This window comes from Meleagris gallopavo, chromosome 3 (assembly GCF_905368555.1).
Source record: "Meleagris gallopavo chromosome 3, MGAL_WU_HG_1.1, whole genome shotgun sequence".
Classification (NCBI taxonomy): domain Eukaryota; kingdom Metazoa; phylum Chordata; class Aves; order Galliformes; family Phasianidae; genus Meleagris; species Meleagris gallopavo.
In genome coordinates, this window is record NC_139406.1 from 80,042,649 (window position 1) to 80,070,563 (window position 27,915).

Here is a 27,915-nt window from a genome sequence, read left to right on the forward strand (position 1 = left end):
CTCGAGTAGGGATGGAGAGGGGAGTGCTGTGCCTGGATGCTGCCTATGTCTATAGTACTGTACCTTGAACCCGTGCCAGAGGTAGGCATACCTTTATCAGAGCGCAGCAGGCAAAAACATTCAGAGCACCTGAAATCTCAGAGCTGTCTCTATTAATTGAGCCGTGAAATCAATTTTAAAAACCTCTGAGGTCACTGCTGCAGGTCCAGTTGCACAGGGTGCTACACAGCTGCAGGTAGAATGGGTATCTGGGGGCAAATTGCATCTTAATTATCTACTTAAATGAATAAGAGAACAAAATGGAAGTGTAAAAAACAAGGGAAAAAAGTTCTGGTTTGGACATTATTTCAGTGCAAAACATGGAGTTCAGTACCTGCTGCTGCCTTATCTGGATCTATCTTCAAATGGTTTCAAACCATGCTAATCACCCTTGTGAATTAACTCTGCAAGTCGCACGTTGAAAATTGAATGCAAAAGCAAAGTGGAAGTTCTGCAATGCTATTAAAGCTTAACCAGTTTGAGATTTAGACACAAAATGAGAAGCAGCAGCCCCTGGATGGGGTGGGGGATGCCGAGCTTTGGTGAAGGTTGGGCTCAGGTTCTGCAGGGACACACTCTGACTCTCCAGAAGGTATCTGTAAGTGAATAACTACAGCCTAGGAAGAAGTTTCCCATTCCACCAATTTCATTTCCATTTAACATTATCTCTGCTCAAATCTCAGCTTCCTCATCCCAGCTCACCAACACTGGCCAAATGCTTGCAGCAGAATGCTCACTACTGCCTCCAGTCTGCCCACATCAGAGATTTTCCACCTAATTCCAGCTTCCTCCACCCAGGACTCTTCCCCAAACAACAATATTAAAATCTACATTCGCAACTGCCTTCAGCATCTTCCTCGTATATGTGCATTTCTTGAAGTCAGGTTCTGCCCTAGCAAATTATTGCTTTCTTATTCTTCACATTTCCTCTTACTTCTTCTGCCCCACGTATGCTGGCATAACTGACAAACAAGCGCTTGCTTCCCTTCCCCATCCTCACTACGCACTCCTGAGAGCATAGCAGTTGTGAACATCCAACTGCCTCAAGCAGGTTTTGTGGTTTTTCAACACTTTTTTGTCAGAAAAGACTAATACTCTCCAAAGACCATTAACCTTGATGTATTCCTCCTTAGGATGTTCAGATCTCACTTAATCTCTTTGGCAACCTAGCCTTTTTGAGACAAACAGTGATGGACACAGAGCTTACTAGCACTCCTAGAGAGCTTTGTGTTGGAGATGGCAAGTGTGAACAAAACCACCCCACTGAGAAAATAAAATGTTCAAAACAAAGGCTGTTAGAATAAAACAGCTTTATTTTTTTGTCATCTGCTATTTGTGGTAAGTCAAAATGACCCTGTTTTTGGCATATACAACATCGTTTGGAGACCAAAGAGATCCAGGACTGAAAAGACAACAGGAAGACGACCAAGGCTTAACCTGGTTTTGACATTCAGAAAACATCTCCCCTCCTCGATTCTGCCAGCCCCAGCCCTCTCCTGGCTTTCCCACCTTTTCCTTCCCCCACTTTTATTTCAAAGCCCTTTCCCAAACCTTCCATGTGCCACAGTGACTCTCCTTGGTGCCCTCCTGCACCTCCTGGTGTCACGGGGAACTCAGAGTACAGCCACGTCTCCAAAAGCAGCGGTAAATCCTGATGATAAACGGCACAGCCCAGCAGCAGGTCCCAGCATCCATAAGCTCTCAATACCAGGCTCCCAGTAACTCTCTGAAGATGTATCCAGGAGTTGGTGACACGCTGAGCCATAGAAGTGGAGAAAAGTATGAGTGGCCCTCTCAGGGCATGGCCCAGAAGAGGCAGCTGTGATCTGGAGATGAGGAGGTTTCATTCAAAGGGACAAATAAAGTCATGAATTAAGGTATCCTGGTGGCAGAGGAGCTATTACACATGAAATAAACAACCTTAATGAGGTTGTAACCTTAGATTTATGGTCTCATCTCCGCACACAGGACTTCAGGTGCAGAACTCCATTAGCACTAATGGGATGCACACAATTAAAGCCCCCTACACCAAGATGAGACTGCTGCTATTAAAACCAGCAGCAAACAAGCTCCAGAGAGGGTCTCCCATTCAGCTCAGCAGAGCAGTCTGAACAAAGCTCGTTTGCAGGGTGGTCATTTCTGAGCATTTGCTGAGAGTCCCCTGCACAGCAGATACAAGTGTGAGGACAGACATTTGGGTCAGATGTCAACCTGTCCCTTCACACTTACTGGGATATCAGCTCTCTTCACTGGGAATGGGCTCCAGTCTCTGGCTATGGTTGGCAAAGCTTCCAACTTAGTTGAAGGGGACAAAAATCCCCTAGTCTGTACAGATACAGCACAACACATCTCAGTGCTTTATATCTGTAAGCACCTTGCTTCTGCTTAGGGGTACAGCACGTATCCCCATGCTGAGAGGCAATATGCCAGTTAAGATCTCGGGACACAGCTTGTTAACCACTGCTATGGGCAGTGATCACCAGCTGAAAAGGGCAGCAGCTCCAGCTATCGTGTTCTTTAGCAGACAATATCCCCAGAATGGCTTTCTTGTCAGAGAATGGCAAAAGCTGTTTACGTCTGAGCACCGCCACAGCATATATGGGGGAGATGGAATAAGGTGCAGGCGGTAGGCAGAACTGCAATGATAAAACATTAAATACAAATGTGATTTTAGATATTATATTACGCTCTCCCAAGAGCTATAATTTTTCAGATATATGAAACATTCAGAAAAATGGAATTGAACTCTTCATCACAAAATTTTTTCTACAATATTAAAAATGTAATTTTACCAGAAGCCATGGGGACTCCCGAGTTCTTAATATACTTAAGGGTTTTTACAAGCCAACATTAAAACCAACCGAAATGCCATACGCATCCTTGTTCCTGCTTAACATTACTCTGAAGGCCGTTCACTTTAATTTTGCATCGTAATGTTCATTTTCTTGTATTCTTAACGCTCACAGATTTCAGCAGTACAGAATTCTGACATCATTCCTGAAAAGTCTGTGTTCACACAGAAAGCAGTAGAGTTTTACCGCCAGCTTTAGTGGCAATAGGCTTAAGCCCAAAAGTCTTAAATCTGATGGACATTAAAGATGGAGAAAATTTACTGGTTAATCTAATTTAGCCAGCACAAGAACATTCTCTACAAGGCCAAGGTTATTAATGGCAGCACAAGTAGCCGCATTTATGCAGAGGCTACTTAACATTTTCCATTGTAATACTCTGCTTCAGGATAACTTTGAACAATTCAGGCTAAGCATTCCTGACGCTAGCTGTCTGACTAATGGGATCTTTTTTGGGAAGCTTTTGCTCAAGGGATTCGGCTATTTCCAAGACTGAGGTTACAAGGAGAAAAAAAAAAACTGAGAAAACAAACTACAGTTTCACATGAAGAGCTCAAACGCTTCCATAAAGTTAAACAAGAGCTTCGGCAATAAATCTGCTAAAAATTCAGACAATGACTGAGGAGTAAGGCTGAAAAAGCACACACGACGGATGAAAATGAAGTGATGTGCTAATTAGAGAACGAAGAGGCATAGGAAATTAAAAGCAGGTGCTAAAGAGAGATTAGGCAGAAGGACCTTTTCTGGTCAATAGGGTTACAAGATAGGGGTGCTCACATCCCCACACTCTGGCCTCAGCCCTGCTTCACTGCTTCGCAAGTAGCAAAGAAACCCGTTATGAGCTGTTATCACCTTCTGCTATCAGGGCTGTGTCACAGGTACCCACAATGTGCTGCCGCTCTAAAGCAGGGGGATTACTGCATCCAGCACAGTCCCCAGACAGAGCCCACACATCTTCTTAAGACAAAATCCGCTTTCCTAAACTTTGGAAATTTGAGCCCTCCAGGGACAGGAAAAACTGGAAATATCAGTGAAATCTTCATCCAGCTACTCAGCATACAACCTTTTAATGGCTAATCATTTTCTCCATAAGATGTAATAATCAGGCAATTATGCTCAGATTGCATTTGGAGCAGATATGCTCCAAATGATATCAAGGACCTGCTGAGCATGGACTGGATTGAGCACATTAAGCACTTTAAATGCATGTGACAGACATGGACGGCATCAGTCTTAAGGAGCTTACACTCCATAAATACAAAAGAGCCAGAACCCATTCTTAATGCACAGAGCTGAAGGATCTGTTTGGGTCATTTATCCGATCTGCTGAATCTGGGCTCAGACACAGGACCCCTGCTAGGCTCACACCTCCATTGCCCGGCAATTGCAAGTGATGAAACAGCCCATATGTTTTGTATCAGGAAGAGCTGCTGTTTACATAAGGAAATTATTCACCTATGTCTACCAACACCAAGATTCCAGTAATTAGTGACAAGTTCACAGCCACTGTCTGGTGGGAGTCGGAGGTTTATGGCTAGGAGACCACAGGCAGGGATGAGCTTCTCACCAAGAGTGCTGTTTTCCTCCTTTGGGAATGCTCAGCTCATGGCCTATGGCCCTCTGTTCAATGTTCAATCCTACTTCGGGTGAGAGCAAAGCAGATTCAGCTGTCCCTGGACAGAAAGCAGCAGCTGCACATGGAGGGGATGAGAATTTCAGATAAATGCCTGACTGGTACCACTCCAGTCATCATTTATTTGCGAAATAACATAAATATTCACGAGAAGCGTCTTCTAATAGCGTTGCGATTAAGAAACATTAACTACAACAAATGCTTAGGGTGTATGCACATAATTTGTAGACAGCCACCATCCAGTCACTTGGTGAGCATATTACTGCTTCAGTGTTCGATTCAGAAACTCTTTTTCTTCTCATTGATCCCCTTATTTCCTTTCCATAAAGTTAAATTCTCTGAGTATCCTTCCCAATTAGAAAACGTTCCCTTCAGAGTGAAGATTCATTGAGGATTCATTAAAGATTCATTAAAGTCTTACGGAAACCAATTAGTGAACGAGAGCTTTTCATTTCCAAGTGGCTCGTTGTGGTGCAATCTGTTACCCACCCCATGACAATGCCAATTCCGTGTGACCCTGAGTCTGTACTCAGCCTCCTCTGCTCTTTGCCTGCAATATGCACAGCAATGCAAGCAAATGCTTACATCGAGCTTTGCTAAAGAAACAGGGCATACACCGTGATGTTGTCTTAACAGCGCTCTAAATTCTAAACCCAATGGCCAAATTCAGCTAAAATGTGGTAGATTAGTAGGCTGAGGCATTTTGTTGAGGCAGTAACTTGGCAGGGGCTGAAGCACTGCTGGAAGTCTGTTGGGGTGGCCAGGCAGGAGCTATGCTGGGGATGTAAGGATTGGACCCACACCTGCTCAAGGAGGAGAAGGGACTCTGGGAGGAGTTGTGGGTGCCGCGGCAGCTGTGTGTGGAAGTCATTGGGAACAGCTCTTTGTGGTTGAACTAGGAAGACCAAAAAGCCACAAGAAGGCAACTCTATGAATATGTGCTCATATACGCAACTGTAGAAGCTGCTCTTCCATCAACTGCAAGCTATTACTTTTTTTCCACTGATGGATGCCTAATGGCATCAAGAGTCACGTTAAAAGTGATTAAATCAAGTAAGACCTCGTAGTCCATGTAAACAAGCTGTTAACATTGTCAGAACTCGTAATTACTAATCCTTCTGGAAACCAGTCTTTTTTACAGCTAGTAACACGGGATGTGTCTGACTACATGCTATGCTTTTTGCCTAAGGTAAACTGAAATAATCCGTATGGAAGTCACACATTTGGTCGAAAACAGAAACTGCTCAAGTGTTACAATCTGGCGTAATACAGCCTTGATCGTCACATTGTTTACTTCTTATCCTAAAATATATAAATTGGTCATTATGGTTTAGACTCCATTTTCAGGCATATTTATTACCACAGCTTGAAATAGACAAAAATATTGCCGCTATTGCATTCCAGTTAAACATTTTTGTGCCTTATTCTGCAATCTAAAAATTAAATTTACTAATGTTAAAAGCCAAGTGAAAGATTTCAGAACAACAAAAAGACAAATTAGCAAATTAGTGACAGACAAAACTTACTGTAAATCTTTCAGATACATGCTTTCAAATGTTAGGATACGCAACCATGTAAACACTGGCTGTGGGATGACACCTCTGAATTTTTCCATCAGCTTTCAGCTTTGTGCCTGTTGGGTATGACTCTCAGTCCATCCAGTTATGGAGACATGAAAAAAGATGAAGTCATACAATTGCATTGCTCAAATCTAGGCACACACTAAAAAACTCAAAAGCTTGTGATGTATCATTCTGTTTTAAGGAACACCAATACCAACGATGGTGAGATTAATAAATTGATCATTTAAAACAGAACGGAAATCCTTAATGCTGCATCCTTTTTATCTTACAAAGCTCTTGAACTTTTCAGCTTTGTGCTGGATAAACACATTGCTGCCCTTCCTGTTTACTGACACTAACGCCTTTTAATATCATTGTAAAATGGATCTGGTCATTTTTCCTACATATAAATGCTCTTTTTAATTGAAATAAGATTTTTTTCTCACTGAGGAGCCTTTTGCAAAAGCTGTTTTTCCAGACACCTTCTACAGCTCTGCACAATTTACTACTGTTCAGCGTACAATGAGTCTTGTGAACAGCAATCTGTTCTGACAATTAAAAGATTAAAAAAAAAAATAACAACCAATCCCAAACTGCCTTCCAGTTGTAAAGTTGGTGTGAAAAGCTTTCAGTTCACTCTATCTGGTGAAGTCCCAGCAGTAGTACCACAGTCTTCTGAGCAGTGCTGATGCACTTAGTACTCTCACACCTGAAGATGAAGGGCATGAGAAAGGTGTACTTGGGAGCACACCTGAAGCAACGATCCAAAATTTCCACCACTAATTTGATGTGCTGCTCAAAAAGTTTAACATATCTTTCCAAATCTATCCAGAAGAACTCACCCCAAAGTGAAGCACATAATGACAGACATCAGAGGACTTAGAGAAGCATGATCTTTTTCTTAAAGATCAACAAGCTGTGGGCAAAATCTGAAGAAAATTTAAAGTATAAAAACCAAGGGAAGAAAATGCACCAGCATACAAAATCAGAAGGAAGGGTGTATCTTTCACCCCTGGGCTGACAAACTGGCTGTGAAACAGATCTACAGAGAGCAATTCAGTTTCTCTTACTGCACACACTGCACATATTTAGGCTGGTGTTATTATTTGCATCATCAGCTCCTAATGATTCCTTAGCAGAGCACCGAGAGTTTTCTCAGTCCTTTAGACTATCAAATAAGAACCATTACATAGCATTTGCTCCTCAGAGATGTCTCAGATTGTCATTGGTGATTTGCCTCATCAGAAGGCAAAAACATCAGGCAAGAACGACCAACAAGAAGATTAATGACTCTGCACTCAGGAATTTACAAAGCATAAGGAGCATGAACATGAAGATATCGGATGTTCTTCACAAGTGTTATTGGTTGCCACGGCCAATCTCATCCAGCATCTCTGCTAGCACAAAGCAGGACATCCACATGACTCAGCCCTTCTCTACCACACACTCTGTGCAGATGCAAACAGCCACACAGACACTACCTGCTCTCACCTGGCAGTGCTTTATAGTTCTGTTCAACTCTGCACAGAAGTCCAAACTTCAACAGGATGCAGAGAAGGTAAAATCCAAGTCCTAAAAAGTTTAAGCATTTGGAGGAATATTGCATGGAATTGAGAAGAAAGAACACGATCATGTATATTGAATAACTGGGTAAAGAAGTCCTGGTTTCCTCTACGTGAGCAATTCGCTGCAGAATTACAATTAGATATGCAGAATACAATTAGAAATACAAGATGGAATCTGGCCCAAAAGGAGAATGGAATACCACTTCATAACTTGATGTAGAGATAAGGCACACCAACTACGTCTAGATTAGAGAAAAGCTCTCTCCCATTTGGTTTCATTTTCCTCAAACATTAAGGATTAGTCACTGCTAACAACCATGGCAGTAAATGGCATCTAAGGAATTGTGTGTATTAGTTTAACTGAGCAGATAGCCCAAAGTGTGGCTTCTTTTCCTGTTGCCTGTCCTGAAGATAATACATACCCAGACACGTTTCAGAGCATTAGAGAAGCTCTGTGATTAACCTATTCCACTCTGTTTAAGAGCAGGTCCACTCACAGTTCAATACTCTGACTCCTCAGGGAGGGCATCACTTCCAAGTACAGGAACAGTAACTTTTTATCTATGCAACACCACTTGCATTCGCCTTTGCCTTATATCAACACTTTCATGCCTTCTTTGCACATGAAAAGAGAGTTGGGGCAAAGGACTTCATCACCCTCTAAGCATGCAGTCACAGCAGTGACTACAGCATGGGGCTAATCTTACCACAAAGGGAGATGGTATTTCACTTCCCATGTGGGCTCAGTTTCGAGTACAATCAGTGCACCTTAATAGTAGCAGTGGAACAGAGGCACTGTCACAGTAAAACGAGAGCTACACCGGTGAAGATTCCAAATATCAAGCAACCAGAAAAAAAATATTGTAAACTTGGTCTCTCGTGAGCATACACATTAGCTGTGGATATGTGACAGAGATGGGAGCTCAGTGCAGAGGCCTTTTTGCCAGAATGATGAGAACCTCACTGATGAGAAAAAGAACAGTCGATGCTGACAGGCAGCAAAATTATCGACCGTCTCTGGAACAGTCACAAGCAACATGAGAAAGTTCTCCTATGCAGTTCCTCTCTGTAAGTGATCTTTATGGGATCTACGGAAGCCTATGAATACCACGAGCAAAGAAGATTTTGTACTGCAGCTCACTACAGATATCAAAATTCATTATCTTAGCATTATTAAAATGGAGAAGTATGGAAAATTGAGACCAGAGCAGGTATTCTAGGGGAAACATTTATTTTCAAGATGAAATACTGTCTTGAGTGAGTGGTCAAGAAAAAGTTCTAACTTGCTTAGAGGTAATTTTTAAAGATTTTAATGTCACTGCATATGCATTAGAAGCCTTTCACAACCAAAAATAGATAGTGCTGTGATAATGAGAAAGGACTTGTCTACATAGAATGAGCTGCCAGCTCTACTACTTCAGGAAGGGAATGGGTAAGAGCTGAATTCCAGGAACATATTGATTGTGGGGAAAGCTGACACCAAACCCAGCACGGACACATAGCCCCTTTTAATTCTTAATCCCCACAGCTGTTGAATCTCATTTACAAACTGACAGCCTCAATTGACTCCACCTGCCTGGCTCAGGTAAGCTTCCCCTAATTCATTTCACCATGGCAGATGACCAAAGTGTGATTCAGAACAGAAGAGTCAGAAACCACCTCTAAAATCTATTTAAGCCTTACTTACTATTGTAGCTCATTTCCCCATCTGACTCAAATCCATACACCTTGAGAAGCCATGAATCTCTACTGAAGATTTCAATATTTCTTCAGATGCTTTAGCTGACAGTTTTCAATTTAGCTATAATAAACAAACTGATCTTGTTAAACTCCAACACAGGAGATTATTGTACTTTCTCTCATTTATATCCACGATCTTAAAGGATTCAAAACACACAATTTGTTTTGAATCTATCTTAAGCATTTATTCTGCTAACATCTTTTTTGCAGACCTAGTATGTGTAAAGTTACTTCTGTTTCTATATACAGCCACTAAAGAGACAGTTGTTTATTCTCAGTCATTTAGAAGATCATTTTTTCCCCTCTACTTCAAGCATCCCATCTTATCCTAACTATCTGCTCCTACTTCTGCTGCAATGGAGATTTTCTGGTCCTTCAGAAAACTAGAAAATTAACACAGTTTAAATATTATTTATACAGAAAACAAAAATCACGTGCACTGTAGCAGAACGTTGAACAGATTTTTGTTTTCAGATAAGTTCACTGTAGGAACATAAACACAAGGGTGCCTAAAGTTTCCAAGATAAAAAGATCAGACCGGCAATTTGCCAGATACTTGAGGGCTGAACAAAATTTGCATACATATTTGCACAAATACCACAAGCACTATAGTTAAGACAGACAAAAATAAGTTCCTAATCTAACCTCTGTTTTCACACACTTCTGACTTTCCAAAACATTCACCTTGCAGGCTGAAATTTTCCATACTAGGATTGTATTTAGAAGATGTTATTAATTATAAAAGACTAAAACCAAATTCTTACAGCCATTTTAGGCTCTTAGGACTCATCACACCATGACAGGCAATAACTTTTTCTTCTTCTTTTTCTTTTAAATAACAGTAACATGAGTGCATTGCCATGCATTAAACACTTACATTAATGTTCTTGTTAAAAAGTAAAGTAGCTCAAGTTGAGGAATAAGTGCATGTGCAGATGGTAAAGTTAACACAGTGTAGGCATGGCATCCATTTACACCACACTACCTGCTACAGGTTAATTAACTCTACAACACCTTCCATGAAGATTTCAGCAGGATCATTGGGTTTCAGACTAGTTGGTGGTGGCAACAGAAAATGGGAACACAGGCTAGCATGACATCGTGGGGATCAGCCTCCACAAAACATTGATTTTATGTTCCAACTGCGAAGCCTATGAGATATTTGCAATATGGAAGGTCCACTGGTCCACTGCACCATACTGTCCAAACAGATTAAAGTGAAAACAGACAACTGTTCCAAGTGACTAGCATATTAAGGTTGTAAGTTCTCAACCAAAACTGGGAAATCTTAAATTTCTTCTGTAAAGTCAGCTATACTGAATGTTTGTAATACATACTGTTTTTATTTCGGATTCCAAGTTAAATAAAACCTGTATTATTTGCTATGACTAAACATGAATAACCACCAGGCACTTAAAAAACCTGAATGACCACAGAGAATTCCAGTCCAATATGGCCAACAAATAAGGAAATACTAAAATATCATTAAAATTTGCCTTTTATTTTTCTTGCTGGAGAGTTCTGCACAAACCAAGCTGATTGTTTTACAACATTCTTTTCCCAGTATACAAAGTTTTCAACAGGAGCACAAACAATATTAAACTGTAAAATTCATTCTGTTGAAGGTCATAGCAAAGTTTCTTCAATTGTTGTAGTCTTGGAGAGCTTGAGCCATGAAAAGCTTGCCCAGGTTCTGTGCATTGAACTCCTTAATATTCTGACAGTAGGTATTAATTTGACCTGTCAATAGAAAAGAAGATTAAAACCTCATCAATTTTCAAATTTAGAAAAGACACCCCAGAATATGATTTTTTAAAAACAGCAAGATCACAGTTCATGTGGGATCATAGAGGATCATTCAACCGAAACAGGTTGAATACACTACACTTGGGAATTCACATCATCAATATTCCCAAACAGGTTTGGAAAGAAGAATAAATTAGCAGAATAGGTAAATCAGTATGCTCAAAACCTCATAATTTTCCTACAACTGTGTAAATTACAATTTCTTAGAAGACATATGACAAGAACAAACAATTCTTATAGCTGTATCAGAAGCCTAATCATATTAACTAATGATTTAGGTAGTTTAGTTGCTCTAAAATTTAGTTCTTCTAAAAATACTGTATAGCTGATTTTCAATTCTGCTTCTGTGCATCTGCTGTCCCTATTAAAATGTTATAACAAATATTTTCCACTAACACTGAACACTGTGGTACTCCTGTTTGACAATTTCTAGGCTTTTTTTTTTTCTCCACCTAATATTTCACTTTGTTAGCTATTTCAAAAGTCATCAGGGTATGAAGACTTGTCAGTGCTATACAAATCAAATGTGCCCATTAAAACACTTTTATACAAGCACTGCTTCAAGTTATTTCCCTAGTTAGCCAGGAATAGCAAAACAAGAAGCCAGTTTAATCAAAATTAAGACTGTTTAGAAGCCCAATAAACTCTCAAGCTAATGCTCTATTTGAAAAGTTTTTAAATGCCTCAGAGACAAAAGAGCTAAGTTTTATTTTTTATCCACAAACTTTACTTCATCTGAATTTAAGTAGATGCTTCCAATTCTTCCCTTGACTGCAGTAAAAAAAGAAATGAAGAGTGCTTTAGCTGAAAGCTTTGTTTCTCCTTTAATAGTTTTTAATTTCTCCTAAGAGATGATTCACATTAAACTATCGCTATCATAACACACGTGTGCTCACTTATTTTGCATATTCTAAGCTATGCTAAAGCTGAGTGTTTAAATACTTTTCTGCTACTAAGATTCATTAACTGTTCAAAACTGTTCAGAACTATCTAAACAATAGTTTGTTGAAAGACTCTGGATTGAATAATGAATCAAGTGCATTATTTCTTTTAAAAGGAGCAGTACGAAAAAGTATCAGTACTACCTTAAATCTCTTGGACAGTCCAAAATTGAAGACTTAATTATTATTTTTTTTTCATGTCAAATCACTCACTTTCTGTACTCTAACTGCCAAGACTTCTGTTTAATTTTCTTCAAGTACAGAACAATGGTGATAGCTGAGCTGAAAAGTCTCCCATAGTTTAAAAAAGAAAATGGATTTCCTGTGACATTTTCCAAACTTATATTACTTAGCAGTGCATCTAGGTTTTCTGCTTTCTGTGAGGTCCCAACTATTTTTGCTGCTTCAGGAGGGAAGGGGCAGGCACTGAATTTTGTAGCAAACTGTGGCTGTACACTGCAGAACACCAGAAAACTGAACAGACTGGGGGTGAAACACAAGCAGAAACACCTGTGCTTTGTTCCTATTTATATTTTCATTCACATTTGGGTGTGGGAAGATGGAAGATAGCTACCCTAGAACTCTGGCCACTAAGATCAAAGAAGTGGGCCCAATTCTATGTGAAGTTAAAGGCAACATTCTCAGCTTCTGCAACAGTCATTTCAACACCTAGGGATGGTCACAGTAACTTAGAGCTGCAGATAATGAGGCAGACACATGCTCTGCTCTGACTCAAAGCTCCCAGCCTAAGCAGTTGATTCCTGCCTCTCAGCTGTACACCCCATAGCATGTGGAGTTGAGGGAGGAGCCGGGCTATGAGTGCAGAGAGCAGCTTACTGGCTGCAGCAGTTGCTACTCCAATTTGCACAGAAAAGCCATGCTCCATAGGGCATTTCTCCAGCTCTCCTTTCAAATCCCACTTCAGCTTCTCAGAATGGAGCCAGGAAGAGGCTCTCGTTGTTGCTCCTGCCCTTTTCCAGCAACCCATGAAACACAGATGATCAGACACAGGCTAGCTATGATGGCCGAGTAAGAAATAAACCGAGAAAGTCTCCATACATCAAGAATAAAGCTACACACAGCCATTTTGGTTAAACACAAAGGCCTGATTTCATGCTAGCTAAACGTAGCCATTTTAGTTAAACACATCAACCTGATTTTATACCAGCTAAATGCAGACATTTTGGTTAAACACAGTGGCCTGATTTCATAAAAACATGTATGTTTATGCCAGTATCCGTAACATGCATCAGTTACTTTCCTAGATGGTTTAGAATTGTTCCATGTGTGGAAGTTCACTTTCTAACAGAGGCATGGACTGCCTACTAGCAATGAAGTTGTTTATCTTAGCCACTTCTTTTGGAATGCTTCAGACACAAGGGCAGTTTGCTCCAATCAGCGCCTTTGACCAAATGAAGATCAGTATTTAGAACACTACCAACACCAAAACATAACACCATAGTGACAAAGATAACAAAAATAATTAAGATGCTTTCTAGGGTAACAACCGCAGTTTTTCCCAGGGTAACATTCATACGTGAAAAGATGAGTCAGAAAGACTACTGGAACATTACCTGCAATAAGGAGTGATTCCATTCTGGCAGGGGGCTGTGGTGGTTTAAAAAGTTTATTGATGTCCTCTTCAGGCAGGGGGGCTTCTCCTCGGCTTTGACGCTGTAAATTTTCTTGCTGACGTCTCTGCTGATACTGAAAAAAAAGCAACAGAAAAAGAATGCAGCAGTGCTTTGGAAATCCTCTTAAGTTTTTATTTTCAGATGCTCTTTCCTTAACTAGCAAGTACGTTTTCAAAACCTTTCTTATCCATACAGGGTAAAGAGTCAAGGGAATTTCAAATACACCCTTGTATAAGAAACAAAATGACCAAGTGGAAAAGTAGCACAAGCTCTAAAAGATAAGCCCAAATGTTACATTCAATTAACTGGCAACAAGCATTATTATTTTCTTCCTTTAAGCTGGCCCCTGAAAGAAGTGAGGCACTAGCAAATCATGCGGTACTGAAGTGGTAGGGATCATTTTTATTATTTTTTTTCAGAGTTAAATACTGTATCTGATGAAAAGATTACAGCATGCTAGACAAAAGGTTCCATTTATCCAAGCAAAGATGGAAAACAAGGTTAAAATATGAAAGTATATGAGAAGCCGTTGCCTCAAATAGTTATACAAGTATAAGACAGTAATACCCGATTTTATGTAAGTTACAGGTCTAAACAACATTAATGTGAAAGGGGAAGAGAACTTGATTAAACAAGGTATTTTAAGCCAAAAAGTATTAAACACAAACCATCACAAAGTGGTAACTGAAACAAAGTGTAACGGCTCACTTCTCCATTCAGGTTATTCGTATATTCTGCCACATGGATGTCATTTCTTTGTAGGTTACCCAATGATACACTGAAGCAGCAGTCTGTAAAAATTAATCTGCTACTAAAATACGCTGACATTTGTTTTCAGTACTTCTCTTTTCCATGCAGATTATTAAAACTTCATAAAAATTAAGGCTGATCATTTTTTCGTCTGTTGGATAAATTTGTTCTCGCAGAACTACATGCAGTCAAAAATACATGAGATTTTGTACCAGGTGTCAGAGCCAGGAGTAAACATTTTAAGCTTTGTCCACCGAAGTCCTCATATTCAACACACACAAAAAAACTTTCAAATAAACAAGCCAAACTGTATGGAGTATATTCTCTCACTCACTTAAACATATCTGTGCACAAGAGAACAGTTCATACTTGGTGGCATACTAAAATGAAGTAATTTTTTTTCCAGTACTAGTGACAAATGCATCTTTTTGGACATTGTTAAAAATAAAATATTAAATGCCCATATTTGTATGTGAATTTCATGAAGTGTCTTCTTTCTTTGCATTACCCCATTCACTTCTCAGCAGTCTGCCTATTATTCTCTATTGAAACGGCTTGCTCTTAATCATAATCACTCCGTTTTAAAAATGAAGTTAAGACCACTAACTATGTCACAATGAGCCACTACTAAAGCAGTCATAGTTACTAAAGAAATGAAGTGAGACACCATGGAACCTACTTTGTTCTGCTTTTCCAAATAAATAGATTCCCTTGTTATCCACAAAACCTTTGAAGTGTATGCCATCTTTCTATTCAAATTAGGCAGCAAAGGAAAATAATTCTTCTGAAGATAACATGCAGGAAGAGCCTATGTCCTCAGGAATTGCAAAGCCAGAAGAGGCCCCCAGTCACATACTGCTTCCTTAAAGTAATCCCTATGCAAGCTATACTTAAGTGGGAAGGAAAAAAAAAAAAAAAAAAAAGCCAATTCTGATTTAAAATAGTCAGTGATAAAGCATTTTACATGAAACATGGATACTCTTTTTAATAACTAGCTACTTTGTGTAGCAATAGCTGCAATATTTTATCTGTAAACCAGCCTGGTTCAATTTCAACTGGCCAATATTAAATCTTGTTATATCTTTGTCTGCTAGATTAAAGAGCTCAAATTTATTTTTCTTGCAGGTACTTCTTGAGTAAGCAGGTCACTCCTTAATTTTACACATGAATTTATCACATGAAGTGAATTGTATTCGTGAATATCTGCTTTCAAGGCTTTTAAATCATTCCCATTGAGCTTTTTTCCAATTTACCAGCGTTCTTCTCTAATTAGACATGGTACTGCATTAGTTGCTGCTGCTGCATTTGGTAAAGCAACTGCCTCAGAAATCACAGCATGGTTGAAAGCTGGAAGAGGTCATCTGGTCTAACAGCTCTGTTCAAACAGGAGTACCTATAGCTGGTCTTCCTATTCAGGATTCCCAAACCAGAGCCTTCTGGATTTTAAACAGCTTTTTTTGGCATTCGGAATTAAAAGCCAGCATCACCTGATCAGTATCACTATCTACTGACATAAAACATGACTGAAATGTCATTTCTGATGAGGGCGCTCTGCTGTCTTTTCAGTATGGACTGCTTTTTTGGAGGGCTATATACGATGGTATTAAAACACAGTTTGCTTCAGAACACTTCACTTGTACTTCACTGTACTGCTCTTTCATCTCATTTACTAATCTTCTAATCCTTATGTCCACAGTATATCTATCAAGTGACTTTGCTTTTATCACAGATCACTAACAAACACATAAAATAGCAAAGACAGACAAATCCCCATTATGTGTCAGCAGAACTGAATTCATTTGATGATTCCCCACTAGCTGTAACATTTTATGACCCTACTTAACGGATATGTTTCTGTAAAAATTTTATCTTGCTTAGATCCAGACCCAAATCCAAAACCATTTGTCTTAGATAACACTCCCTAAAACCATACTTCATGGAGAAAGTCTTCTCATTCAGGTTTTCCCTGTTACCAACCTGGTGCTTCTGTTGCTGCTGCTTGCTTACATTCCTCAGGTAGGTATTGTATTTCACAATGTCTTGGCTCATCTCATCCACTCTGTCCATCAGCAGCTGCAGACTCTTCCCCAGGTGATTACTGAAATTAAAAAAAAACATTCCTAAAAGACTGAATTTATTAAATATATATATATAGAACTTGAAAATTCAAGTTATTTGACAAACTTTTCTGCACTAATGGCAGAGTTTGCACATGTATTTATTTATTCAGTTCCTGGTTATTTTTGCTCATGCATGTATTTGAAGATATTTTACCTGGCTTCTCCTCCTATAGTGTCTTGCCACATTACAAATATGATATTTAAATGTTTTGGTCTTTGCAAAGAACTTCCTAGTTATGAAAACCTTCTGCTTAACAAGATTTATGGATTCAGGTCAAGTGTTTAAAAGAGAAAGTCTGATGCCTTTGTGGTGACACACAACCTTGAAAAACATTCTAGAAGATGTGTTCAGTTTAGTTTCAAGCTATTTCTGGCTTTTTTTCAGTATTTCTAACGCTCAATAGGGATTGCTAAATACTCTTCAGAGGTCTCTCTCATTAGTTAGACTATCAAACCATGCCTGGAAGGTTCAGCAGACATCACTTGATTTTAGCTGTTAAGAGGCAGTATCGCATCCAGCCCAGCCAATTCCACATTCCATATCATAGGCAACATGGAAGCAGCTAGGCTGGGTGCGTCCAGTTCCAGTTATGCGATCTACAGCCTTGGCCAGACAAATGCAGTCTGTTAAACAACTTTTATTGCAACCGTTTTTAGCAATTGGTTCAGTATTTAGCAGGAACTTAAGGTATAGTTTCCAAGTTTAAGTTTTGGAACTTTAAAGACTGGTGCCCATGGAGACGGTACTCATCCTAGATTGTGTTTACAGGGTAGTGCAGTAAAAGAAAGGTACTCACTGCTCTGTATTGATCCCCTTGATCAGAAGCTAGGTTTCTGGCTCCAAATTTAAGCCACACCCAGTACAACCTGGCTGAAGACCAAGGACTAAGCAGCTAAACCTCATTCTTCTCCTCTTCATCTGAAATCCACTAGTATTCATGGAGTTTCTTTCAACTAAAAGCAGTTTGGTGCATTTCTATGTCAGAATCATATCCCTCTGTCACCGTTTCTCTGCATTATCTGACTTTTACAATGCATTCACACCATCCTAAGCCCTATGGATTGGGGACACTAACTGGAAGAGCCAGTAGGAAATAGCAGCACAATGTGAAAAGGGACAAGATACTTAACAGTAAGCCCACTGAATTCAGAACTGTAGACAGATGCTTGTAATATACAGAGGCACTAGAGGATACCTGCTGAGGATACCTAAGAGGATACCCACTCGCCCTCATCCACAAGTATCAGAACAGTTATTTCACCAGCTGAGCTGCCTGCTTACCCAACAAAAGGCTGGATCGGTAATTTCTGAGCACAGTTTATTTAAAGCCATAGTCTCCAACTTCAGTTGCCTACAGGGGTAAGTGGTGAGGAAGACTTCAGCTACATAGCAGAAAGAAAGACGCCGCTGTAGTAATTATTTTTAAACTCCTTGGAGGGTTTCTTTCTTCCAGTTGAGTATTTCAAGCATTATGATATTCAGAACTGTGGAATATTGCCATGGCCATGGGTGTACATGTTTTCATTTTCTACAGAGTTTATATTACACTGAGCTAGTGTAAGAACTGGATATTATCAGAACACTAATGATCTTACAGGGTATGCAGCCATCAGGAATACATAATTATTTTACAGATAGCGTCCATATGAAATATAGCTGGTTACAAGAACGATTTTATGTGAATCTCTCTAGGAGCAGCTTAGTATAGCAGAATACTGAAACAGGGAGTTATTGTTAAGACACTGCAGTAATATAACGTTTGCTCTCATTGCCAAGGAAACAAAAATCTAAAAACAGATAACTTAAACAGATGTGAACTGAGACATGAAGTGATAAGTATGCTCCAGATACAGGATCTGCTTTTTCCTTACGTCTCATGTGCCTGATACTCTCTTTTACTCCATCATCTCTTTAAGAATATATGAAGGCTAATAGGAAACAATTTATAAAACTCTGCATGCAACATTTAAGTAAGTTTTATTCAGCAGAAGTTTATTTGAGTGAGATTTAGAAGGTTAAATTGTATTGCTCCAGCCCATAAAACTCACCATACACTTACTCAGCCCAAAAGCTCTTTTAGGTATCTCCTTACCTTCTGCACTCCCATAGAAGATATCAAAACTTATACTGCATGGTACCTAAACTCCCGGTACACTTTAATGCAATAATAATAATTAAAAAAAAAAAAAAAAAAAAGCAAGTAATTGCTGCTCACATATCCGTAAAGACGCATTTTCCTAAAAGTTTCTGTGATAGTGAAATGGAGACAACATGGAATTCAGCACCCTACAAATTGTTCTGTGAGCACAAGTAATAAAGAAATAGCATTTTCAACAGATGTGTTGAGATAGCACTAGGAGATCACTCTACCTCAGATACCAGTGAATATTTATAGGAGAAAATTATTAGAAATACCCTAGCTGTAGGATTGTCATCGTACTAAGCATCAAAAAGTCCACACAGGTGACTGTATACATGTTAGTGTTGTGCACTTCTTCTGTAACAGCCTTATAATTGATTCCCCATTCCCCCCATTACTCTTCACCAAAAAGGGAAGATATATACTCAAATGGTTGACACAAGAATTACTTCCAATTCCTTTTATCAAATAAAGTTAAAATAATTTTGGGGGTGAGAAATGGAAAGCTGTGAGTGGACAGCCCTAACTCATAGGTGACTTGGTCATTCTGGCTGATGAGCCTTGCCTTTGGCAGCATTACCAATAAATCAGATTACATCCATTTATCATTCACTGCATGAGTGTATCCTGTTGAGCAACCTGGTCTAGTGGAAGGTGTCCCTGACTACAGCAGGGGGGCTGGGACTACGTCAACTGCAAGCCCCTTCCAACGCAAACCATTCTATGATTCGGATGCAGATCTGGCTAAAGGACCTGAATGCAAGCTTCCCTCTTCGTGAGGGAATGCTCATACCACCAGAGCCTCCGGTCGTGGATATATTTTAGAAGAGCAAAGGTATGGTTTGCTGTTGCCAGCAAAGCTGGTTTAAAAGGTTCCAGCATCAGCATCTTCCTGCCTCTCCCTCTGCCCAAGGATTACGGCACTCTCAGCTGTATGGATTCAGCTGTTTGCGTGGGCACACTTTAAACCGTTCCAGTGAAACACTCTACTGTAAATGCAAAAACACCCTCTGTTGGGGTTTCTTTAAACAGAGGGGGAGAAAGAGAGAGACTGAAGGAAGGGCTGGAAGGGAAGAAGAGTGGGAGCCTGACTTTTTCCACCAGTCTATTCCACAAAGCTATTTGTACAGCCGTACTCCAAAACAGATGAGGGAATAAAAAAAATCTTTGAGGGCGGGAGGGATGTAGAGATGAAATGGGGATAGAAGGGAGGAATGATGCAAGCAGCTGGGGGCTGGAACCTCAACTGGCTCCACTTCTGTAGGATTCATAGCACGGAGCTACACATGAAGCCCACATTTCCCTCAGCATCTTTAACCAGGAAAGGACTCCACACGTACTTACTAAAGGTCTGAAACACCCACAATGCATCCTCAAGTTAGCCACCAAAGCTTCAAAAAGAAGCAGGAATCCCCATAATCTCAGCTTCCCATGTCCCGGGCAATAGTTTTCTCTCTCTCTCTCTCTCTCTATCTCTCTCTCTCTCTCTCCATGTGACTTGTAAGGCCACACAGTTTGCACTTTCGGAGAAGCTCAGCTACCCATGCTGCAAAAGGAAGCAGAGCCTCTGAGATCTGAGTCGCCATGCTGATGCATGCACTTCATGTTGGAGGATGGCAACACAGAAGCTGCAGGAAGCCAAAAAGAAAAGCCTTCCGAAATTATCATAAAATGAAGTACACGCGAGGTCTGTTTATTTGCATCTTGTCTAAAGAAAATGAGAACAGGGAACAGCGAGGGCAAGCACAAGAAAAGCTCTATCTACTGCTCTGGTTTTCCAATCTCATCAGCTGTGCTGAGGCCCCTCTCTCCATCACTGCTTTATGGGAAAAGGTACCACTCTGCACAGCATTCTCCTCCTGGGGGTAACAGCACTGTGTGGATTAGAGAGGTACTGCTGGGCCAAGCACATCTTTTTGATTAAATGTTTCTAAGGAACGTTCCCACCGCTTAGCAGAAGAACTTGTTTACATCTCCACATTTCAGCCTGAATACAACCTGTGCTCTTTTTAAGAGGATTTTGTTTGAGTGAGATATGTAAGTCAGGAGTCTCAGAGCTCCATTCCCTTTTCTATGTTGACTTTGATGTGTGCCTTTGGGCAACACATTTACCCTCTGTGTGTCAGCTTCCCCCATCTGCAAATTAGAGATTTTCATAATTATCTTAATAATCCGTTAAACACACAGATTTCTGAACAAGCAGTACAATGAACAAAGGTTAACATTATTTTTGAATGCCAAAGTAACCCTCCATATGTCACTTTGGTAAAAATACCGCATCTGATGTTTGAAAAATCTTTCTGCCAAGTAGATGTTACTGCAGTAAATGTTCAGCACATGTTTGCTTCTACTGACGCACACTATTAGAAAAATTGCTTGAGACAAATTGAGATATTATAGAACAACCCTATTATGAAGCTAGACCACAAAAAAGCTTTTTTTAATTTAAACTAGATCATCAATGGAATAGGGAAGAGATGGATGAGAATGGGAAAGTTGGTTGTAATTATTTCTCTGAAGATCTGGAACATTATCTGACAGGATTTTAATTCCTGAGTTTCTATCAAAAGATTGGCAGCATTCCAAGGTCTTCACAAGACATTTTGGTCCTTAAGGGTAGCAGGAGGATAACAGTTTGAGCAAAAGGCCTTTACTTGCTATTACTTGCTAGCTGTGCGCTATTCCGCCTTTAACTTCTTTCCCGAGATTATTCCAGTTAACTCACAATTCACAAGAGAAACACAGATTTATGCCCAAAAAGCAAACTATTTCATACAATTATCACAAATTTACTTCAAAAGGAAAAAAGATATTAAGGTGCATTCAAAGTACCTCAAATAGGTACAGCTTCAAACTCAGACAAGGTGGGTGGCTGAACATGTGAGAATCTTGATGAAACAAACACTCCAGATGAGAAGAACCAAGGGTAAATAATTTCATTGCCAAAACCATTGCTTCAGAAGATTAAAAAAGGTTCAGGGATGCTCCCAAAGGACAGGAGGAAAAAAAAAGCCAAAAAAACCAAAAACAAACAAACAACAACAACAACAAAAACAACCCACCTCACTCTATCTAAAATAAAGTAGCCTTAAAGGTATTGCCAACTAAATCTACAGCAGCAGCAGAAGTTCAATGAGGAAGACCCCTCAAAACTTAAAAATAAAACATTGATATATTGGTTTTTCAGCCTATCCAAGGACAAAAATAAGGAAATACAAAATGAAAATAGAACTCCAGAATAGTTGTAATTTGAACTCCCCTACTTCAGGGAATATATTCTTTGCAGAAATCTTGGTAACTGAATTCAAGTTAAAACGATATTTAAGCAAGCAATGTAAGACATCTTACCTAGAATAAATGAACATTAAAGTGTTCCTAATTTGCCAGTTGAGTCACACCAATGTAAAATGTCACTGAACGTAACCTGCCACGTAACTAAAAGCAGCTCTAAAGAATTTTAAAAAACAAATGCATTTACAATAATCTTCAAATAAACTCACTGGGATCATTTACAAGATTTTGTCTGCTTCAAATCAAACTAAGCACCTTAAGCTCCTCCAACAGACCAGGTGAGCTTGAAGAATGCTGCCAGGAAAGTCAGTTCAGGAGACATAAAGCTGAAAACTGATGGATCTGCTGAATTAATTCCCCATTACTGGGAAGCAGTAGTCTTCAGTAAGCTGAAGTAATTCCTGCCAGCATAAAGGATAGTAACTATGCAAGTTCAAAGAAACACATTTAATTGAAAAGTCACTTTTAACTGGGTTTATCAAGAATCCATTTCCACCTGTGTCATTGTCAAGAACAGTGCTATACTGCTCTAAGAAAACACCTATTGAAAATACACTTTGATTCTGAAAGGAAAAAAGCTCTCCTTTTTTTCTCCTGTTGCGAAGGATTCCTAAGCACAAATGGAGAGCTTCTGTTTTCTCCTTCTCTTCTCTGATGAAAGGACTGCCACAAAAGCCTGTCTTGCACTAGGCTACAACCCCAACACTGCCATTCCAATAAGAAAACTAATTTGTAAATGTCTGTTTTTAACTTGAGTCAAGGTAGCAGTACAGCACAGTTACTACCAAAAGATGACAAGCCAGTGAAAAACTTCACCTGTGTTTTGCGATCTGTTCAGACTCATTTCATTTCCATAACTGCACCGTGTGACTAGCAGCAGCCCGAGTAAGGATCCAGGTTGCTCAGTACTCTTTTTTAACAGGAGGAAAGTCCCAGAAGCAATAAAGGACAACACTGTCAAGTCACCTGCACACCTTCCCACGTCCTCATCACAGTTCTCCTTTTCGTGGTAAAGTGGCAAAGCTCGTGAGGAATTGTTCATCTCTCACATCCAGTACCTCATGGCAAAAGCCTTGACAACGCAAAATGACAACGCAAAAAGACTGACAGGAAGCCTGGGCACTGAGTAGCCTGCACATCTCAGCAACAATTCTTTACCTATTGATTAATTCCAGACACAGCAACTGAACTGGACAAATTATTGACTAAATATTCCCTTGTGACATCTGTAAGTTCCCAAGCACAGTTCGGCCTTAGATCCAATCTCTCTCGCCCAGTTTCTCTAAAAGCATCAGATCCCTCATTATGTGAACATAGGCTCTGGAAAAGAAAATAGAATGAAATGGACTTGAAGACTACTGCTAACTCCGGCAACGTATGGACCACTAGCAACATGGAATCTTAAATAGCTTTACACGGTGAGGGGAAGAAAAGGACCTAATTTGGTTGGCAGGGTCAACAGTGGAGATCAAAATCTTGGCAGATAATACATCAAGGTAAAAAGAGTGTTACACTCCAGAAATCTATTAGTGAATATATCCCATTTCTACGCAACAAGATATTGCATCCTTTTCCGCATCTGTTTTTTTTTCAATCAGCCCAATAATAACCAAATTAACTACACTGTGTCAGGTAGGATTTAACTACCATCAAATTTCTGACCACGCTGCTGCAGGTGATGCCTCTTTTGTATCACAAATGCACTTTTGGGGCAAAGTGCTACAAGAACAAAAAGCCACTTAAATAATTATTGACATCATTAATGCTGGCTGTCACCAACATCAGTCTGAGCTTTTTTTCCAGTTTCTCAGACAGACTATTCTTTTAATGAATCCCGCAACTAAAGTAAGACAAATGTGATTTGTTTTTTATTAAAATTATTAACAGCATCACTTAAGGCAGAATTATTTGCCTTAATTTTTCTGAATACTGATATTTTTCTGAAGTGAAGAAAATATGCATTACTGAAAGGGATACATAGTTCAAGCAGTACAGGTAAATACAGGTTATGGGCTGATTTTAGTCCTAGAATTAATGCTATCGTTTTACCATGCAGATTTTCCTTCAGCAAAAAACATATGAAGGTAAAGTCTTAACCCCATTAGAGTCAAGGCAAAGCTTCCATGGGCTGTAATGAGACTGGGATTTCACCCAAGGTGTTAAACTGTGGCTTGGGAAAGCGAATAAAAATACATCCATTATTGTAACAAGTACTTACCTGCTAGCCAGACTGAGCAATTCATGTCTATCGGCTACCGCAGATTTCTTTTCCAGTTCCCACAACATCACATTGATCAGGTATGAATTCTTAATTACAATGGGCACTTCTTCAAACATGTTTTCGTAAGCAATATTTGCTTTTTTCAAACTGTGAAAAAAGTTAAAAATATTTATTAAAATAACCAGTACCTCTGCTGTTCATTTTATTAAACTATTGCTCCAGCTACATTAAATAGACAATTTTGTTAAAACTTCCCACTTCCAGAGCTCCATCTGCAAGCAAAAGTCAGGTCTCTCCGTTAGAGAGCATTTGCATGGCAAAACCTCAGATTTACAAGGAGTAGGAAAAGCTGCTCTACAAAAACTCTCAGAAGTCAAGCAGCTGCTTTGCTCGCTAATACATTACTTACATGAAAAACCCTCCGGCAAAAGACTGCACTGACAGGATTAACTCTGCCCCTTCCAAAATACTTCACTATTTTCCCTGCCACCAGATTTTCTTAAATAGAAGTGAACAGTTACCGTATAACATCAAAACAACTTTAAAGTCCTAACTACTACAACAATAAACTATTTCCCCAATAGCTAAATAATTAAGAATTTTATTGATGAAAATTAGATTGACAAAACACCATGTTTCAGAACAATTAAATTCTATGGTGGATATTAAAATACAAGTTTATAGTGCACTTTTAAAAAAATATAACAACTATTGTTCATGTTTTAAAATAGATACTAACGCCTTTCATAAAACCTGGAAATAAAAGCATGATATATGTTTCTAAGTAAATATATCCTTAACTTCTTTGTATGCGTATGGGATCTTAAAACAAAAACATTTGCCTTTTTTTTTTTTTTTTTGACTGAGGACCAGATTTGTTTGTTCATTATGCAAATGTTATCTTGAGACACAGAGCAATGAAGTTACTTGGTTTCTCAGTTTCTCCTCAATGAATAAAGTTTAACAAGTGCTTATGCTTTTGCTGTTGAACATCAAGCTGTTTGGAGATTAAGGAGAAAATTCAGGCCTACATCTACTACAAGCAACTTTTCTTTTGAAGCAGTTAATTACCTTACTTTTACTCAAGAAGACTCTGTCCACACGGGGGAGTTAATTTGGAATAAACACAGAAGACCAGCTATTGTAAAATACCTGTTCAATTTTCCTTCTGAAAAAAAACCAGCTCAAAGACAGACCAGCTATTTCTATTTCCCCTTCTCTCTGTGCTTCCTCCCTTTCTTTTCTTTTTTCCTTTTAATATTTTTTTATATTTTTTGACTCTATTCCCAGACACAGCTGACTTCGCCATGTTCCTTATAGCCAGCCTGTCCACCTCCAAAATCAGCCCAAGTCCCCCCACCCCTGCCCTCATTTAAGTGCCCAATGACAGACCTCTGTTCGTTCTCCATGACTGTATCAGTACACATCTATCATCACACAGAACACATCCATTTCCCAGGACAAACTGTTACATGAGATTATAAAAATACTGTATTTCATCATCTCATTTACCTCCCTGCACCAAATAATCCAGGTAGATCATGAGAAATCATTCCTCTCAATTACTTACGCTTCTGGAGAGAAGTCTTTTTCTTTGCAAACTTCCATCAGTTTGGGAGTCAACCGATATGCCTTTAGTGACAAAGAACCTTGGGCAGTCTTAATGGGATCTATAATCAAAACCAAAGGAAGAATATTAATATAAACTCCAGCTTACTTTTTAATTTATAAACAGGAGGCAAAAAAATAAATAGTCGTCTTAGAAAAAAAAAGACAATCAACACATATTGAAATGTAAAATACAATATATATTATACAATGAGGTTGATTAATAAACATAACTTGGAGAACACAGTGGGGATAGAGAACCCTCCTACCCATAACATTATTTTCCCATTAAAGGTCTAATTCACATTTTCTATTCCTTAATGTGAACTATCCGCATAACTTATGTAACAGCGACCTCATTTAAATAAATATTTTCCCCTCCAGTCATTATGCAGTAAATCAAAATATTCATTAAACAGCATTTTATACGAAAATAGTATTCCTGAGTAGCAATAAGCTAATTCAGATCAAGTTGCCCTGCTGCTCGGTGCACAACGGTGTAACTGGTATATAAAATGCTTAATTTTGCCGTGACACACTATCCTGAATGTAGGGGGAAATTTTCTAAACAAACTGTTACATTCCTAGGACAAAGAAGCTTAACACTTACTGCATGATAATGGCTGAATCATGCCAACATTAGAATAAAAGCTGTGTTAACATTCATGTTGTCTGAAACTTAACGCAGTAAAACTTTTAGCAATCGGTGATAAAATAAAAACCAAAATAGACTGAAACAAGTGGAAAATTCATCAAGGTCTGATGATGCAATGTTTCCAGCCAATATAAGTATACTTTAACAACTTGTTCTTTACTGTAATCCAATTGTTAACATACTGAAACAATTTTGGGGCAGCTCATAAGATTGATCGTATTCATTAGTATTTTTTCTGACAGATACTCAGGACGTTACATTTACTTCTCAGCTGGAAACTATATGCAAGTCTGCCAGATATGGCAAACTGTGAGTGTTTGGGGAGGGGGAGGCTATAAAGCTGTTAAATTGCCTACGGTTCTGATACAGCACAGAACATCTGGTCTGGAGAGCTTGAGGAAACACCATTAAATAGGCAGAAAAGAAAAAAATCTTTGTGCTAAGAAACAGTCCAGGTTTTGTATGCTTCTGTCAGAGGTATAAAAAAACTTGGCAATTCGTGTCATGATTGGTCAGTCACGTACAGAGCCAGACACGCTAGCAATCGGGGTTTGTTAGACATCTGGTCGAGTTCCACCAGCCCCTCTGACGAGGGAGGGGAGATGAAGGAATAAAAATGAAGCAGCTACTCCAGCATTCCAAAACGTACACATCAGGGCTCTGATAGCAAGAAAAATAAACAGAAAGAAGGAAACCCTGTCTAGACTTAGCTGCTGCTGAGGCTGCCGTAGACACAGGGTTGGTATTTACTTGAAAAGGCCTGCCAGGCTACTCTTACAGGCAAAAGACAGAATACAAAAATAGTAGTAATAATATTAAGAGGGGAAAAGAATAATAAAGGAAACCTCATACTAACCGTAAATGAGAACTACAGACTCCTCAATTGCGTGCTGGTAACTGAACTGGGAGTCCAGGAGGGCACGGGTGACAAAAGAGCCATAGTATGTGGACTGGTACCAGCCAACATGAAGATGATCAATGTTTACGTGGCGAAGGCTCCGCATCATTTCCATCTGGTATTGAACTGGATTAAATAAAAATTATGTTTAGAAAGTAAACTTACATAATTTGTACTATTTCTAGAGAGCGTTTAATATTCAATGACTAAATTGTACTACTTTTTTTCATTCGTTTTTTTTCTTTCATTCACTGCATAGAAGTGTGCTCCTGCACTAACTAGACTATCTGCAGGAAAATACAGGGCTTCCTCAGAAAGTAAGACTAGCCTAAGCAAGCAGACTTTCTTTTTTCAGCTGGACTTAATTGCTAAAGCGATCAACAAACTGTTACGTCTCATTTGCAGTGCGTATTACTTGCTCATTCATAAAAAATCGCAGATACCAGGTTCCATTAACCAGTA

The 27,915-nt window shown here is 39.2% G+C and overlaps 1 protein-coding gene across 1 annotated transcript in view; it reads right to left on the reverse strand.

Annotated features, from left to right (window-relative positions):
* Nucleotides 1-10,868: 10,868 nt before the first annotated feature.
* The window catches only part of EIF3H (eukaryotic translation initiation factor 3 subunit H), an 80,542-nt gene continuing 63,495 nt past the window's right edge, over nucleotides 10,869-27,915 (reverse strand). Inside the window, exons 3-8 of the mRNA XM_085221602.1 lie at nucleotides 27,412-27,579; nucleotides 25,863-25,962; nucleotides 24,290-24,439; nucleotides 16,497-16,617; nucleotides 13,710-13,842; nucleotides 10,869-11,128 (exon numbers count right to left, since the gene is read on the reverse strand). Coding sequence (XP_085077728.1) covers nucleotides 11,031-11,128; nucleotides 13,710-13,842; nucleotides 16,497-16,617; nucleotides 24,290-24,439; nucleotides 25,863-25,962; nucleotides 27,412-27,579 — 770 coding nt within the window. The 3' untranslated portion in view covers nucleotides 10,869-11,030. The remainder of the gene's footprint in view (nucleotides 11,129-13,709; nucleotides 13,843-16,496; nucleotides 16,618-24,289; nucleotides 24,440-25,862; nucleotides 25,963-27,411; nucleotides 27,580-27,915) is intronic.